This window comes from Emys orbicularis, chromosome 6 (genome assembly GCF_028017835.1).
Source record: "Emys orbicularis isolate rEmyOrb1 chromosome 6, rEmyOrb1.hap1, whole genome shotgun sequence".
Classification (NCBI taxonomy): domain Eukaryota; kingdom Metazoa; phylum Chordata; order Testudines; family Emydidae; genus Emys; species Emys orbicularis.
The window spans coordinates 81,581,066-81,598,800 of NC_088688.1; the positions used below are offsets into that span (position 1 = coordinate 81,581,066).

General features: G+C 39.8%; 1 protein-coding gene across 1 annotated transcript in view; it reads left to right on the forward strand.

The window, feature by feature from the left end:
* The window catches only part of ADAMTS19 (ADAM metallopeptidase with thrombospondin type 1 motif 19), a 277,558-nt gene that overhangs the window by 93,628 nt on the left and 166,195 nt on the right, over positions 1-17,735 (forward strand). Inside the window, exon 8 of the mRNA XM_065405898.1 lies at positions 11,281-11,324. Within this exon, the coding sequence (XP_065261970.1) occupies positions 11,281-11,324 (44 nt within the window). The remainder of the gene's footprint in view (positions 1-11,280; positions 11,325-17,735) is intronic.

A 17,735-nucleotide genomic window follows, 5' to 3' on the forward strand; every position in this document is an offset into this window, starting at 1 on the left:
CTTTCCTTTCTATAGCATGAAAATGGAGCAGCAGAACACAGAGTTTTGAAATGGGGACACAATGCTCTTCGCAGGTCAATGAACTCTGTGTGTTCTGAGACACAAAAGGATTTAAAAATAAATACTGCGCATCAGATTTCTAGTGAGACTTTTTAATGGATTTATATGTTTCACAGAAATGTGTATGCCTCACTTTTCATGGTTTCTAGATTCTTTGACTCAACAATCAGTCAATCTAGCTTTTCTTCATGGCAAAGGTTTCTGTATGAAACTATATACCAAACTTTTCTACCACACTTTTATCTTCTACATTGGCAAAATAGGCTGTAGTGTTCACAATAGATGCGTTGTCAAATGGATTAGTTTCCTTTAATTTAGAATAGTCCTACTTGAGTGCATGATTTTTGTCTGGTTTTATTTTCCTAGTGGTAGGCTTATTCTGATGAAACAATTGCATGTTTAATGTAAGGTGCCATAGAAGGAAAGAAGAGAGAGAACAAGTTTGTTGAAAAGGGGATTTAAAAAAAAGTAGATGAGAGTGGGGCTTTATTATAAGGAGAGGTTAGGAATTAAGAGAGAAATTGCTTTAAGGACTCTCTTGTTAAAACAATCTGATGTGCACTTAATAAATTAACACTTATCACTTTAAAGATTTTCATATAGAGAAATATTTTTCTCGTTGAAGAAAACTCACATTGATGCAACAAGGTCCACCATGTTATTTAAGTCTTGCAGTGCGGCTGTACTGAGAGAACCCAGGTACAGTGGCTGTTTAGAGGGCATTATCATCATGTCTCCCTCCTTGCCCAGCATAAGCTGGTGTGGAAGGTGGAATTGAAGGCAGGACAGAGGAACGCCCAGGGGATCCACAGTTACTATCTGTATGCCTGGGATTTTATGTGGCCCCAACACTGAGGTATCTGAATACCTCTCAAGTACCTTCCAAAAGTGGAGATAACATCTAGTGTCCCTAACATATCATAGATTATTAGGGTTGGAAGGGACCTCAGGAGATCATCTAGTCCAACCCCCTGCTCAAAGCAGGATCAATCCCCAACTAAATCCCCAGATGGCCCCCTCAAGGATCGAACTCACAACCCTGGGTTTAGCAGGCCAATGCTCAAACCACTGAGCTATCCCTCCCCCCCATGTATGTACCAAATGATGTACCATGTTTAGCTGCTGCTCCAATGCACAGCTTGCTGTAGTGCAGCGCAATGTACTGTGACGTGTGTGAACGTGCACTAGAACAGCTTCTGTATACACACAGACAGAAAAACTGTTAAATAAAAAAAGTACTGTTGCCTACTAATATTGTCTGCTTCATTTTGTTTTTATGACCAGGGCTGGCCTTACCATGAGGCGAACTGAGGCGGCCGCCTCAGGTACCACACTGTGGGGGGCGCCACTAGGACCCAGAGTGTAGAAAATTGTGTCTGCTGCTGGTGCATATGTATTCTCTCTGCTCTAGATGCACAGAGATGGTGGAGTGCTGTGCTGGAGGAAGGAGGACACAAGAGACATAACAGGCAGGCAGGAGAAAAGGTGAGAGGGAATAACAGAAAACAGCAGGAGCTGTGGGGAGAGAGAGGAGGAGGAGCCTCTTATGTACCTCTCTAGCACCCCCAGGAGCCTGGACTGATTAACACCAGCTTCTCAGAGAGCTTCCTGTTTCCTGCTGCTTCCCTGAACCCACTTGCGGAGAACAGGCAGTCAACTGAAGTAGCAGGAGCCAGTTAGGTCCTTAAGATGCTGATATCTTCCCTCACTCAGGCCCTGCTACCAGCCTGCTTATTTGTCCCCTTCAATGGAGTGTTGAGAGACACTATAGCTGGCACAGAACAGCAGTCATAAGTGAAAGAAGAAAACACCCCTCTGGGGCAGCATTCAGAAAAAGAAAGAAAGCAAGGGAAGCTTTCCTATCTAAGCAGGAAGGAGCTCTCCTGAGATACATAGACACACATGTTCACGGTGAGCCTTCCAGCCCCAGTGAGGGTGTTAGTGATGAGGAGATGCCTGATCTTCCAGTTAGTCAGAGTGCAGGTGACCTGGCAGCTACTGCAGCATCCATATCTCCATCTCAAATGGATGTAACCATGCACATTCCTGAAGAAGAGTGTAGATCAGAGAAGAGTGTGGTGGAGGCGCAAGAAACAGCTGCTGCTGAGTTTAGTTCCTTAAGTCTAGATGATCCAGGACTGTGGACCCACTTGAGCACTAACCTGAGGGACTTCCTTGTACTGCATGGGCCACAGCAAGTGAAAAACTTCATGTGCCCCAAAGGCAATGAAAATAGAAGTTTCCATCCAGCACATTACTGCCATGAAATCCCCAATGGTGACAAAGTGGAGAGGCCATGGCTTTTGTACTCAAAAACCCAGAATGTTGCATAGTGTTTTTGTTGCAAACTCTTCCAGTCTAATGTTCCAGCCACATTGGGTTCTACAGGAACAAAGGACTGGAAAAATCTGGCTAGAAATCTGGCATGCCATGAGAAGGCAGCAAATCACCAGAGAGCATTCCATAGGTGGAAAGAGTTTGAGATGAAACTAAGGTTAAAGGCCACCATAGATGATCAGCATCAAGAGAAGATTGCATCAGAGTCTCTTTACTGGCAAAAGGTTCTGAAAAGGCTCATTGCTATTGTGAGAATGCTTGCTACCCAAAACCTAGCACTGCGTGGCACTTCAGATCAGCTGTATGTACCAAATAATGGAAACTTCCTTAAAATTGTGGAGCTGGTGGCTGAGTTTGATGCTGTACTCCAGGAGCATCTAAGAAGAGTCACCACCCAACTGAATTTGTAGATGCAGAGAGCCAGTAATCCATATACCAACCTGCCCTTTGTTTAGCTTACTGTGCAGCAGACATACTTTAAAAAAATTGGAGTTTTCCTTTGCAACTGACTTTGATTAGAAAAGTATTCGTATTTGCCTTCAATATCTAAAAAGATTTCACCTTAAGTTATATTGGATAGAACTTCTAGTTAAGTGGAATAATAATAATAGGCATTTAATTCATGTAAAAGAAATGGCAACTTTTTATAAAAATAGATAATTGATACAAAATCATACTTTCGAAACATTAATCCTCACAACATTTACAGCATGCAGTAGGTAGGTAAGTATTACTGTTTCCACATTATAGAGAAACTAAAGCAGTGGGGTCCAATTACTTACCAAAATTTACACAGGAGAGTATGCACTAAGGCCAGGATTAGAACTCATGAGGAATTAATGTTTTCTCTGGAATGGAGGGAGTGGGCTGGGCTATACCAGCTATACATATTCTGCTTAGAATATTCTCCCACTCCTACTGACCCATCACATATTAACGTACTGATGTGGGAAAAAAAATTCCCTCACAGTACGTACATCAGATTTATAGATTCATAGATTTTAAGGCCAGAAGGGACAGTTATGATCATCTGGTCTGACCTTTTGCATAAAACAGAACTAGATCTGGGTGAAATTTTTTGGATGAAACTTTTTTTTAACTGAAAAATACAGATTTTGGTTTAAAGAAACAGTTGTGAATTTTGTAGTTTCAGCAGATTGTTCCATATTTTGGAAATGTTAAAAAGAAACATTTGATTTGACCCAAAATGAAATTTTTGACCTTTTCAATTTGCTGAAAATTCTGAAAAATTTGGGTTTCAGTTTGACCCAAACCAAATTCTGTTTTCAATCTTTTGAAACCAACAGCAAACCAAACAATCCATTATTTGCACAGCTCTGCATAGAACCTCTGTCAGTAATTTCTGCATCAAGCTGATAAATTTTGTTTGAGCTGTAGCATATCTTTTAGAAAGACATCGAGATGTGATTATATGACTGTTGTGGAGAATCCACTGCATCACTGAATAATTTGCTTCAGTGGTTAATTACATTCAATGTTCAAAATTGTTCCTTATTTCTAGTCTGTCTAGCTTCAGCTTTCAACCACTGTATTGTGTTATGCCTTTTTCTGTTAGATGAAAGAACTGTGTACTATCAAAAATCTCTTCACTATGTAAGTATGTGTAGACTGTGATCAAATCACCTCTTAGCCTTCTCTTGGATAAACTATATAGATTGAGTTTCTTAAGCATCTCACTATAAGGCATGTTTTCCAGATATTGGACACCTTTTGAACCATTTCCAATTTTTCAGTATCCTTTTTGAACTTTGGACTCCTAACCTGGACACATTATTCCATTAATATCTCACAAAAGAGGTGATGCTATCTCCCTGCTTCTACCTGACATTTCCCTGCTTATATGTACAAGTGTGGTATTTACCCTCTTACCTACAACATCGCAATGGGGAGCTCATGTTCAGTTGGTTATCTTCCATTACCCCTAAGTCCTTTTCTGTGTGACTACATTCCAGGATATGGTCTACCAGCTTGTATGACCTGTATATGTTGTTTCTAAATGTATGACCTTGCATTTGACTGTATTAAAATGGATGTTGTTCAAAAGAATCCATCTTACAATGTGATCCAGATAGTCTATATAATTGACTTGTCCCCATCATTATTTACCACTCCACCAACTTTTGTGTCATCTGCAAATTTTAACTGCAATGATTTTATATTTCTTCTTTGAGTGCTTCTTCCTGTGTAGTATGCTTCAGGTTATGCATGTGTCCCAAGCACCAGGACCAGAGAACTTTTTCCTAGCGGAGTCCATTTGGTCCATTTGGCATGATCTCTTTTCATGCTCCGCACCGACAGTATAAAGGGGGCTGCTGAACTTTATTTAGTTCCTCCTTACTGCCCGTGGTCTAAGATGGAGCTTTAGTTTTCCTGTAAATAGTTCTTTAAAAAAGTTACTCTAAGTTATTTTAGTCTAGTTAGTTAGGAAGATTGTTGGGGCATGTTTCCCTAAATTTTGGGACCTCCCCACTTGGGTAGGGAACGATTGCAGTACCAACCCATCCCTAGTTCTTCTATTGGTAGGCAGGGAGAACATGCCAAGAATCCCTGGCTTCAAGAATGGTCAACTTCCCGAAACCTTTCCTGGTAACAGATGATCACAATACCTGTTTGTACTGCCTGGTGGAAATCCATGCCCTGTCCCTCTGCAGGTCATTCCTGAGAAGGACAAAACAGTCAACGAGTTTGGAGTTTGAAGATTCCTCATGGAGAGGTCCATGAGCACAGGGATGGATTCTGACCAGGGAGACCCCCCCTCAAAATATGTCAGATTGAAGAAAATAGAAGCATCCCTTATAGTGCTGCTCTGGCTGATTCCGCAGTCCTTCTATTCCACCTCCATGCCTACCCCCCATTGGCACCAGAGACTTAGTAAAGCAAACAGAAAAGGGAGAGACAAGCACTCCCCATAAGGACATGAGGGAAAGTTCCTCATCCAATTCCTCTAACAAGAGGCAAAGGTCTCCATCCTGTACCAAGCCAGAAGATACCACCTGCTCTGGAACAGGACTGTCTGGTTCCAGGAGGGACTGGAATGGTACTTCATCACTTTCTAGTACTGGCACCACCACCAACTGTATCTGCATCAGCACAGCAGCGATGGCCCAAGTTACAGAAATGAAAATTGTTTCCAGCCCACTTCTCAGCACTGGGCAACCTAATCATACTTCTTGAACCAGAATCATTGATATTCTCTAGATTCCCAGTCCTAGTACTAGGACATCACCCTTCGGTACCCCTCATTGTTCCCATCTTCAAGCCAGGGTAGAACTAGTTTGTCACCGGTATGGTTGATGAGTAGAGTCTGGTACTGAGAGCTCCCCTGTTAGAGATGGTCTCAGAGTTATTGGAGTCAGGAGGAGGATATGGGGGACTCCCATCTCTGGAGTGGGGATCGAGCCCAGACAGAGAGTCGGAAGTGGTGAGGGTGTCCTAGTATCCTCTTTATATGTACTGATACCCATCACCCTGGGTCCCCACACCAAGGGGGAAGTTCCACACAAAGTACTTGACTATTGAGCAGGGGAACCTCGGAGGTGTACGTTTCCCAAGGAGAAGGAACAGCTACCACAGCCTCCCCAAGAGTCTCCACAAGAGCAGCCAAGAGGAGAAGACCAGCCAGAATGCTGGTGACCTTCTTCTCTTTGGACAAGGCTGGGATTCCAGCTTCCTGTCATATCCAGATGAACCTAAGTCCTTTCAGGACTTCTTTAAAAGGATAGCAGACACGTTACAAATTTCCCTGGAGAAGATCCAGAAACCCCTCACAGACAACCTAATCATGCTTCTTGGAGCTGGACATCCTGCACAGCTCCAGACCAAGTAAAATGGTGTTCACAATAAATGAAGCCATTGTCAAACTTGTCACTTTGGCAGATGACTATCACAGTTCCACCAGCATCATAACGGGCAGAAATGAAGTGAAAGGGTCAGAATACTCGATTCTTACCTACCCCCAACTCACTGGTGGTGATGGAGCACAGTAGGCAGAGACAAGCCATATCTACACCTCATGAGGAGGCTAACAGAATAGACCTCTTTGGAGGAAGATGTCAGACTCCTTGATCTCCAGTTTCAAACTGTCGTTCATTGATGACCAAATATGATTTCTGCATGGATAAGGTATTAAAGAGACTGTACCTAAAGTTTATCCCCAAGGTAGTGATTGACTTTCACATCAACTAAAGTATCCACTTACCTGTGTTCTACCTTAAGCCACACACCAGGAGGGAAGAGGTGACATGGCGCTCTCTATACGTGCATAGGCTCTTGCCCTCTGGCTCTACCAACAGAAGATGAAATCATTCAGAAGGCTCATAAACCTGCAGTAAATCTCCCAAACTACAGTAAATGAGTCATTTGTTTGTTTGTTTACTCCAATGCAATTGATAACCTCTGGAATGGACCTTCAGTTCACATTAAAATAAGTGAAGTGGACAGTATGCTTAGAAAGTGTCATGTGGTTCAACAGTCTGTGTTGGTGTGTTTTTCAAAAAGTTTTGTTGCCTAAATATAGACGGAAAGAAAAGAACATTTGAAACCTTGTCACCAGTCATCCACAAAGATCCAAAATAGTAGCATTTGCTAGTATAGTGAAAATATTTGCCACGAGGGGTCTATTAATCGTAACTGTGGCTAAAAAGGGCTATGTGACTTGTGAAAACATTTTGCTTGGACAATTGTCCCATAGTTCCTAATACCTGAAATCAACATGGACAAAAAGAATTAGTAGTGGCACTAGGTTTCCTTTCATAAAGAACCCAGCCCAATGTATGTTCTTACAACTTTGCATAGCTTGAAACATTAGAAGTTAGGAGAATTGAAAATAAGAGATGATTTGGAAGTTTTATTTTGTTCTGAAGATTTGCTAGGCTGATTAAGATTATTATTTTTCTTGCGTAAATTTTGTTAGGAAACTGTCAACCAGTTTGAATTTAGACATACTAACTGCACTTTTGTTGACAAGTCTGTTTACAGCACAAAAGTTAAATATATCTAAAAATGGCAGCTTGGCACAAAACTATCTATGGAGATTAGATTTGAGGGTTTTTTATATATTTTTCCTCTGCTGCCATTCCCCATCCTCTTCTATGCATCCCTGCTATGTATCAAACTGCTGGTGTTTTATATGTATATTTTTTTAAACAAAAGATTCCAGTATAATGGGAGGCATTAACTTTGGAAATGGGATATTTAATCTTTGCATTGCCCCAAGGACCTTCTATAATGCTATATTTAATGGGTTTAAAAGTTTACAAGTTAAGTATAATGTATTAAAATGACAGACTAGTAGTTGCCTGCTCCTGCCTAAGCTTCTTTTCTCCCATTAGTCACTTTATTTAAGCTTGAAAATCTGTCATAAATCTCATAAAAGTTCCACTGTACTCCCACTTGAACAAGAGACTATTCTTCCCTCCATATGCATGCTAAATCATCATTAGCATTAATGGAAGTTGCATGCTTGGTACAGATAGGAGAAGAGACTTGAGTGGGACTTTACTGTAGTTTCCAGTCTTCAAATGTTCGATTGCTCTTTAAATTAGGCAAAACATATCATCATTATCAGACATGAAATCAAGTAGGAGTGTAAGTTGAAGAATGAAGTGGTGGTGTTTAAATTATAAAAACTGAATTTTTTGAAGGCAAAACATGCACGTTAAATCTCCCCTTCCTTGGGGCATGATATTGCTCTAGGATTAGAGTCTTGAGTGATAAACTTCACATGAGGTGACTTATTTACTTAGATAATTGTGGGGTGAAGCTTTAAAAAGTTAATATTAAATAAGCAGAATTTCACTAATATCTCTGAATATTTTTTTAATGTCACAACTATTCTTTTTATGTCGATTTTAAAAATAGACTTGCTATTTGATAAACATGATCAATTGGTGATCATTTTGTTCAACTTTATTACAAAGTAATTTTTGCAGCTCATGTATTTTTATCCCCCTATCAATATGAGCATTTTATTTTTATGTATTTGTAGTATGCCCCCCAAAATTTTTGCGCACATCTTATGTATGCGGACACTAGCCCTCTGATGTATTATATCTAAGGAAGGAGAGAGAAAGAAAAGCAAGCAAATCATATCAATGATTGTACCTTTCTCCAGGCCTCCTGGTGCATTTTGTATGATTTATTTATACCATAAAATATTTGGCATAGGGATCATGTCATCTCTTGTTTTTTGTGCTTGAGCATGCTGGCATGTAACAAATGGGGGGGGGGGGCGGGGACCCTTACATATTCTATACAAGTAAACATGTTTCAATGATGACAACACACATTTGGAGAACACAGATACATTCTTTGTAAAAGTATCCTACAGGAATCAGAAAACAACTGCTGAATGAGTCATTTATAGGTATATCTAGAGCATCATAAAACTTTACCAAGGGGCCTATTCTCAAATGTAATGCATCCTCATTCTTGGAAATTAAAGGATGTATTAAATTTTTTCAGTGTTAGTTAGGACCCAAGAGCTATTTATTTCCATATTGCCAGGACATAACAGAACTATTTCCCCAAACTCCCATAGTGAAATTCTGGGATGCATAGTTCAGACAAAAAGGGAAAAGAATCCATGTTCATATGTGAAAATAAATTTATACAGTAAACAAAAGGCTCTTATACATTGGCAAATTAAAATTTTTGTAATCTGTCTCTGTTACATTCAAGGATCTGTTCTCCCTTTTTTCCTGCTTGCAACACCAATTAATAATAATGGTTGGGAAGAAGGAGGTATGGTGGTAGCAGGGGAATAGGTGCTTAGGTCCTCAGACCGTTGATGCACACAAGATTGAACATAGGTACTATATTTCTTATGGTTTTGCCATGTTGCATAACAGCGCAATAGGTCCCTCGAGTACAAAAAATATTTTCACTTTATTTCATACTTAATTCAGCACTCATATTTCATTTTGAAATGTTCCCCTCTTGTCTAAATTTCCTTTAAAAACAACAGGTTGGGATCAGTTAGCTTTAAAATCAACATCCCTTTCATCAACCTACCTGTAAATTCTAATATTTTATTAATAAGATGCCAAACTCTGCCATTGGATATGTTTGTCCATTTTACTTGCCTTTTCTCTTTAAGAACAAGTAAAATAGATGTGATAGTGTCAGACTAGTTTATCAACATGGGAGTAAAAAGCTTGTCTGAATTGGCACAAATAAACACTGATATTTATAGAGATACATGTATAAAAACTGGATATACAGTAGGCAGCTGTGTCAGCCTTACTACAGGGAAGCTACACAAGACTTGAACTGCAAGCTTTCTATTATTTTAGAAAAAAGATGCACCGGCAGAGAATCTTTTCCAGCGTATGTCCAGATTATGCTTCATTCTAGCAATTTTATTCTCTTAACAAAGCACAAATACCATCAATAATTCAATGCTTTTAACATTGATAAAACAAATATTGCTTCGGGTTGTAATCTTAAGCATTACTGATTTTTTTTCTTAAAATAAAAGGAAAAATAAGAGAATTAGAGTTTGGTAAAGCTGGTTCCACTGACTAGAAGTACATTTCAAGAGATCAGAGAATTGTGAAAAAACCAAGAGTTATGACCCATGTAGTTTAAATGTGAGGTACAATAACTCCTCATTTAACGTTGTAGTTATGTTCCTGAAAAATGCGACTTTAAGCGAAACGATGTTAAGCGAATCCAATTTCCCCATAAGAATTAATGTAAATGGTGGGGTTAGGTTCCAGGGAAATTTTTTTCACCAGACAAAAAACTATATACTATATAGATATACACACAGTATATGTTTTAAACAAACAATTTAATACTGTTCACAGCTATGATGATTGTGAAGCTTGGTTGAGGAGGTGAAGTTAGAGGGTGGAAGAGGGAGGGATATTTCCCAGGGAATGCCTTGCGCTAAATGATGAACTAGCACTCAGCTGTGCTCTCAAGGGTTAACACATTGTTGTTAATGTAGCCTCTCACACAAGGCAGCACGAACACGAGGGAGGGGAGACAGCATAGCAAATAGAGACAGACACACACCTTGTGTGTGGAAGAGAGAGAGAGAGAGATGCACACTGCCCCTTTAAGTAAGCTGACCCACTCTTAAGTGCATTGTCTTTTTAAGTGGATCAGGAAGTTGAGACAGCGGCTGCTACCCCAAGCTCTGTCTGTCTCTCTCCCTCTGTGTCCCCTCCCTGCACTATATGGAGAAGGGGTAAGCGGGGTGCAGGAGTGGGTGGAGGGGGACACCCTGACATTAGCCCCCCCCCTTGCACAGCAAGCAGGAGTCTCTGGGAGCAGCTCCAAGGCAGAGGGCAGGAGCAGCACATGGCAGTGGGGGGAGGGAGAGCTGAACTGCTGGCAATTGATAGTCTGCTGGGCGGCTGCAGCACAGGGAACTTAGGGGAGCGGGGAGCTGATGGGGGGGCTGCCGGTCCACCCTGGTTACAAGCCCCCACCAGCTGGCTGCAACGGGCTGCTCTTCCTGCAAGCAGTGGACAAAGCAGGCGGCTGCCAAACAACGTTAGAAGGGAGAATTGCACATTTTTAAATGAGCATGTTCCCTAATTGATCAGCAATGTAACAACGAAACAACGTTAACCAGGACGACTTTAAGTGAGGAGTCAAGTATCTGTTGCTTTAAGTGAGGAGTTACTGTACATATTTGTCACATGATTAGCCCTAAATCTGCTCTGTGGATAAACTAATATTAAAGTGTTCTCATTAATCCCAGCATTTGCTTCACTATGCTCTTTGTTGAGAACTCCTTGTAGTTATTCACTGAGCCATACAAAATATGTGCAAATGGGTCACACAATCATTACTGATCTAACAGTATGGCTTGCTTAAAATTTGTCTTTTTTCCTCCTCGCCCGATTCTAGGAAGGATTTCTGCGTACATAAAGATGAACCATGTGATACTGTTGGTAAGTAAATAAATGTAAAACTTATTTATTTATTTATATATATATTCTTATAAAGTCAGTGTTGTGTAAATATGTAATGTTGAGTGAACGTATCAACATTTGCGAATGAATATTTATGACTAGTTAATGCAAAAACTGTTTAAAATTGCTATGATAAACAGTCTGGATTTGTGCCTGTCATTAACAAAACAATATAACAAAGGGAAAAAAACGTTGACTTTCTAATCTTTTCATTTTAACAGATTCTTCAAACCATTTTTTCTTACTCCCTTGGAAGTTTAAAACTTTCATATTGTGTTTCCAGTAAATTTGAATTAAGAATATTAAACTAAAAGGGATGTTTATAGTTTATTTAAAATGTAGCCGGTTTCTTTTTGTTCAGAATATATATTATAAAAAAGATTATGCCTTAGGTACAATATGTCTTAATAGTGTAGCTTTTTAGAAGCACACAGGAATATGTCAAATAGCGTGTAAGACATTTTTGGCACTGTTCAATTAAAATGGACACTTATTGCACTACACGTACCTTTATGTGGTACTTGCCATATTCCCTATACTTACAATGGGACATAACTCAAATTTAATAAATGTAACTACTTTAGGAGTCAGATATCCAGTTTTAATGGCACCTACAGTAAACAGTGTCCTCAGTTTAAAAGCCACCGTGTTAGAGACTTAGTCAACCCCAGAAGACAATATACTCCTATCCAAGCATGTAGTGTTCAGTGTCCTGACCAAGGTCAGATTGTAACAAGTAGAACTTGAACTCAATTGACTCTTTTCCCACATCAGTGAGACAACCATTTTCATCACCAGCTTTGGTAGGAGAAGTCTATAGTGCATACCATGTAAAAGTACACATTTACTGCAGTAGCTGATGGCACTGTCCATGCTAGTAGGACAGCTCTTCAATACTAGCTCTGGTGGGAGAACTGAGGTGTGCCATGTTGGACATCAACATTACGTAATGAGACCTAGTTTAAGTGGGCAAAGATTTATTATGGTCAGTGGAGTGATATCGTTTTTACCCCAGGTCAGAATTTGGCTCCTAGCACCCATAATGACAGTTCAAGTGTAGTCACAATTGTTCAATATACAGGTAGATTCAACAAAATTAAGACAGCACAGGTGGCTATTTAACCACTTTGAATTTACAGAAAAGAAAAGTTTTGTAGGATGTGACTTTGCCTGTAAGGCGCAGGATTAAGCAGTAGTAGGAACATTTTGCCTGATTCACAGCAGTAGCATTTAAAGACGTTCCTTATGACTTAGATTCTTTGTCATTGACTCTAGTGTTGTTCCTTACTGAGTTTTCATCCCAAAGATATGTGTCTATGTGGTAGAGTTGGATGGGGCACTTCAGTGCTGTAGTGTCTATCTTAGCGGTCAGGGACTGGTAGTGCTCACTATTTCTTCCACTTGTTGGCCACTTAGTTGGGTAATTTTTTTTTGTATACGTACGTTTTTTGGAAGTTGGCAAGAGTTGATTCATGATGCTTATTTCTTCTTGCCTTGTAATGGGAAGAACAGTTATTTTCACCTGAAGGAGAAAGTTATCTGACCAGGAAGTTCTTACATTTCTTATATCTACATCCAGGCTGAGGATCTTGGTCCAGAGTACAGGCAGTGGGTCCGGGTCTGGAGACTACCCATGACAAATCTTAGATGGAGGGTTCAGATGGGAAGCTTAATGCTGTTGCATCTGAGGCATAGTTTGCATGGATATTGAAATCTCCCACTATGATGAGCCTTAGGAATTTAATGACCATTTTGCCTGCATTTCTGTCAGGTCAGTTGGAAATCTTTTGGTATCTGGTGATTTGTAAATTAATAGGATGCTTGAAATAGTTTTGTGCCTGGATTTCACGTATAAAGAAGATGCACTCAAAGCATTTTTTTTTTCAATTAAGCTTTACCTTCATTTCAGCGCTGGAGAGAATAGAATGTCTATTTTGTCTCCAGATTTGTTGTCTCTGGGCCTGAGTCTGTGGTCTATAAAGTAGGTCAACAAACAAGCTGAGTTAGTACTGGACCTGCAGGGTCAATAAACCAAATTTCTTGATGCAAACCAAGTGAGGCGATTAATTGGTGATAAATACATGGAAAGTTTAAGGTTTGTTGTCTATTGATGTAGAGTTGATCTATATAAAGATCCTTCTGATTTGGTACTGTAGGAGGTGACTGACTGTACCAGACTGACATTGGCTGATGTTTCTGATGTTTATTTCTTCTTTTATAATTTGTATTGATAGGGAGGTGGTCTGCCTGATTGGCAGTACTGGTGAACTAGTGGTTTGCTGAATACCTTGAGTGGCAAGAATGCTCAACTTTCCAGGGGGCTGAGTTAAGCCATATTGTGAAGTGATGGTGACATAGTTTTGCTTTAGAGTAGTTCAATATGGAATCCTGAGAGATTGGTAATTTTATTGCTGTAGGGAAGGGAAGAAACCAGGAGCCATTGAGCAGCTCAAGCCCTTTGTCCGGTTGTAACAATAGTGTCATTGTGGAGGACTGGTGAGGATAACAGGCAGAAGGAATGAAGCTTTGGGAGAGTCTTTCATTGGGGTCTAGCTCATGGGCAGTGGCTCTTTTGATTCATTTCTGGGTTGGGGCTACATGGAGTATCACAGCCTCAGTTTCAGAATTTGAAAATCAGTAGGGAGGTGAGGTCACAGTTTACTGAATATGTTCTTCAGCTATTTCTGGGGCTGCTGCACTCCTACCGGAGAAAAAAGGGGGAAGTTTAAAAAAATGGAAGCTGTTATCCTCAAGGTACAGAAGATAGGGTGGTCCATCTCCTGTTGTTCCAACTGTTGTCATGTGCCAAATGAATTCTTAGTTCCCTAAAGAAGTGGCTCAGAATATGAAGTTTCCTTGTGATCTGAAATACTATTTGTTTTTATAAAATAAATCTATTATTTCCGCCAGGCAGAGTATAGAGTACTGTGAGGCGTAGCATATAGTTAGAAGGACAGCTTTCTTTCTAGCTAAAATCAGTGTTAATCTATTAATTAGCCTTTAGAATGGTGCTGAAGACTAATTATAACTTTTTGCCTTTTTATTGGAGGTTGGGACTAGTGCCTCTACAGTGTACTACATCTCTGCCTGGCCAGGAGCAAGATCGTTACATCAATGTTATGAGGATTATAGAGCTAGATGTAAATCTTGGGGCAGGTGGGCACCCTTAAGTGCATGAGTGTCTTAATTTAGCATCTTTGATTTTGCTTTTACTAGGTTCTGTAAACCACAAAGCTGATTTTAGGTTTAGATTAGACGGTGAGCAAAAGTTCGATAGAAGGTAAGCAAGAGAAGTTTGATCTTACAATAAATCTTCACATAACATGTTTATAGGCAGAAAGAGATGGTACATTCCAGGAATGCTTAACATACTATAAATTACAGCATTTGCCAAAGGAAGTCAATGAAAAATGCTAATGTAATATCAGCTGAACAATTCCCAGCTGTCCAAAGATTACAAAAAATATGGACACATCAAAATACACACTTTTATCTTGTGTGGCAAGGAGAGTGATAAGGCAGCTCACTGTGAAACATTAATGTAACCATCCGTGTTATTCACCCTACATGATTCTTACAGGTTGTGTTTTTCAGCATGATACCCAATAACAAAATGGAGAACACGCGAAAGGAACCTTGAAGGAGGATTATTAAAGGATGGGTTGTATTAACTAATGGGTATTGTCATGTCAGACTCTAATTCTTCCCAGTGATGGGCACTAGACAGATAATTGTTGGATTTAGTGTTTATTCATTAAATGCCATCACTGCTCAAGATGTTATTTTAGGTTTGACCTGAGTACACATTTACCTAGATGAATAAATGCCAGTATTGAGTTATATAATCTAGATTTGAGTGTATTTGTATGGCAAGGAAACCAAAGTTTTAAGAGCCTCCTATCTTGTTTTGCACAAGGTTCTGTGTTGAGTGCTGCTTCTTGAAGTATTTTATTCATTGTGTCTTAGAAATACGGATTTTTTTACAGTTTTTGTGTGATAATCTTACAATTTAAAGCTCTGTTTACTAATCCCCCTCCCCCCAAAAAAGTGCGTATGCAAAATTTATTGTCCATCCTTGAAAGATTTAATTATGCTTTAGATTCAGGAACAAATGGCTATGAAGGCTACTAAATTTCCTGAAATATTTTGCATTTAAGAATATAGATTTTTTTTTTATCTTCTGATTTTCAAATTTTTTTATGAAGGATTGCACTATAGGTATAAGAGCTTGGAAAATTTTGCTGTAGCTAGTAGAGTCTTTGGGCCATGTTTTGATCATACATTGTGCAAATCCATAGTAATTCCAATTACTTCCTTCTTGATTGAGTTCACTTCCCTATAAAATAATAGGGCTAGATCCTTGCATGGTGTAAAACAATTTAGATCCATTTACTTAAGTGTATTGATTTCAATGTTGCCAACTCTCATGATTTTATCATGAGTCTTGCAATATTTGATGTCTTTCATAAAGCCACAGCTGCTGGAATCAAGAGATTGTATGAGAAACTGATCTTTTAAAAAAAATTTGTTTCTAGCCCTTATGGTTGCAGAGGAAAGCTCAGAAATCTGATCCAAGTGTATCCTAAAGGCTCAGAAACAAGAAGGCAAATAAAAAGAACCAAACATTTATTATTTAAATCAAATCTCATTATTTTTAAGACAATCTCATGATTTTGGGGGCAAAAGTATGCAAATTGAAAAACTACTTGCATACTATGCTGATGTGTGCTATAGAAAACAGGAGGGAGGCAGAGAGAGAACCCTGTTTTTTTTGTTTTTTCCCCCCCCCTAGTTCTTGTCTGTTCTGGTAAGGGTTATTTATAACAATAGTAGGTTCAAAATTTTCAGATCGAAATAATTTTTCGAGTTGTTTGTGTCCCTTTAAAAACAATATTACCAACTTGTTCTTCTACCAGCTGAAAACTGAATCTACCACTTGTCCATAGACGAGCCAATGGAGGAAGTGGTTCCTTCCCCTTCCTGGCCAGGCTGTTCCTTGCTTCTAGGTTGGGCCCTATGAAGGGCCATTTGTCTACTTCCCCTGTCTTGTCCTATTCTTTGCTGGGTCTTGCTGAAGGGCGTGTGTGTGGGAAAATTCCTTCCCCTTTTGCACCAGCGCAGCAAGCGCGTGCCTGGGGCGGCAAGCCGCGGGGGGCGGCCTGCCAGTCACTGTGAGGGCGGCAGGCAGGCGTCTTTCAGCGGCATGCCTGTGGGAGGTCTGCCGGTCCCGCGGCTTCGGCGGCAATTCGGTGGTGGGGACGCTGATGGCGCGGCACTGGCGGACCTCCTGCAGGCATACCGCCGAATCCGCGTTACCAGCTGACCGCCTGCAGGCGTACTGCCAAAAGCCGCCTGCCTGCCGTGCTTGGGGTGGCAAAAAACATAGAGCTGCCCCTGTTTGCTACTCAGGTCTTCCTACCAGTCCCAGGGTCTCTTTCATTCTCCTGGGCTCCCTGAAGAGAGAGAGTGGGGGAACAGAGACACCTCTCTAGTCCATAGAGGGGCTTTGGTTAGGGGGCACATCTCCCTTTTGCGGTCCACCATTTCTTCTCTTTCCCTGTCCCAAAGAGGCTGTTATTGAGTTGTGTAAGCAGGATGAGCTTTTGAAGAAGATTTCTTTTTCTGTCCGCTTCTTGTAGGTGTCTGTTCCTGCAAAAATACATTGTACAACTGATTCTTCATTGAAAAAGAATTGACACAACAAGAATTACGCACATCAATGTTCATGGGGAAAATACATTTTATGAACAATTAAGTGGATGAAAAAATAATATATGAAAACAACTGTAGTATAGATAGAAATTACACTGAGAAATAATGTTCCTAAATCAAATATTTGTGCATTATTAAATTTAAATAATAGTCCATGTCTTAGATTTTGGAATTATCTAGAGGGGAGCTAATTTTCAACTCATACTTCTGGATTTTTTGTTAGAGGGATCCAAATGAAGGTTAAAATCATTAAACAAAACTCCTAAAGAGGTAATTTAAAATTATTGTACCTTATACAGAGATTTAATTAACAAATCTATTTGCTATTTCTAAGGAAAACTATTCTGTACTCAAAAAGTAAATCCTGTAAATTTGGAGGAAATCACTGGTCCAGGGGAACTGCAGGAGTGATTGTGCACAAATAGATACATGTACCATTTGCAGGTTGTTGTTTTATGAATGCCATTCTTCCATTTTATAGTAAATTATCAGTTGCATTCCCTGGAGGCAATATTTTTTCTAAGTCTGCACTGAAGGTTGAACTTTTCAAACATTAGTTGCTATGCACCTGAATCTCATTATTGTACTATGCACTGTGTTGCCTGATTTTTCAGGTTATATTGCCTCTGATACCACCTCAGAAGTCCACAGGTGTACAACACATGTGCTACATAAAAT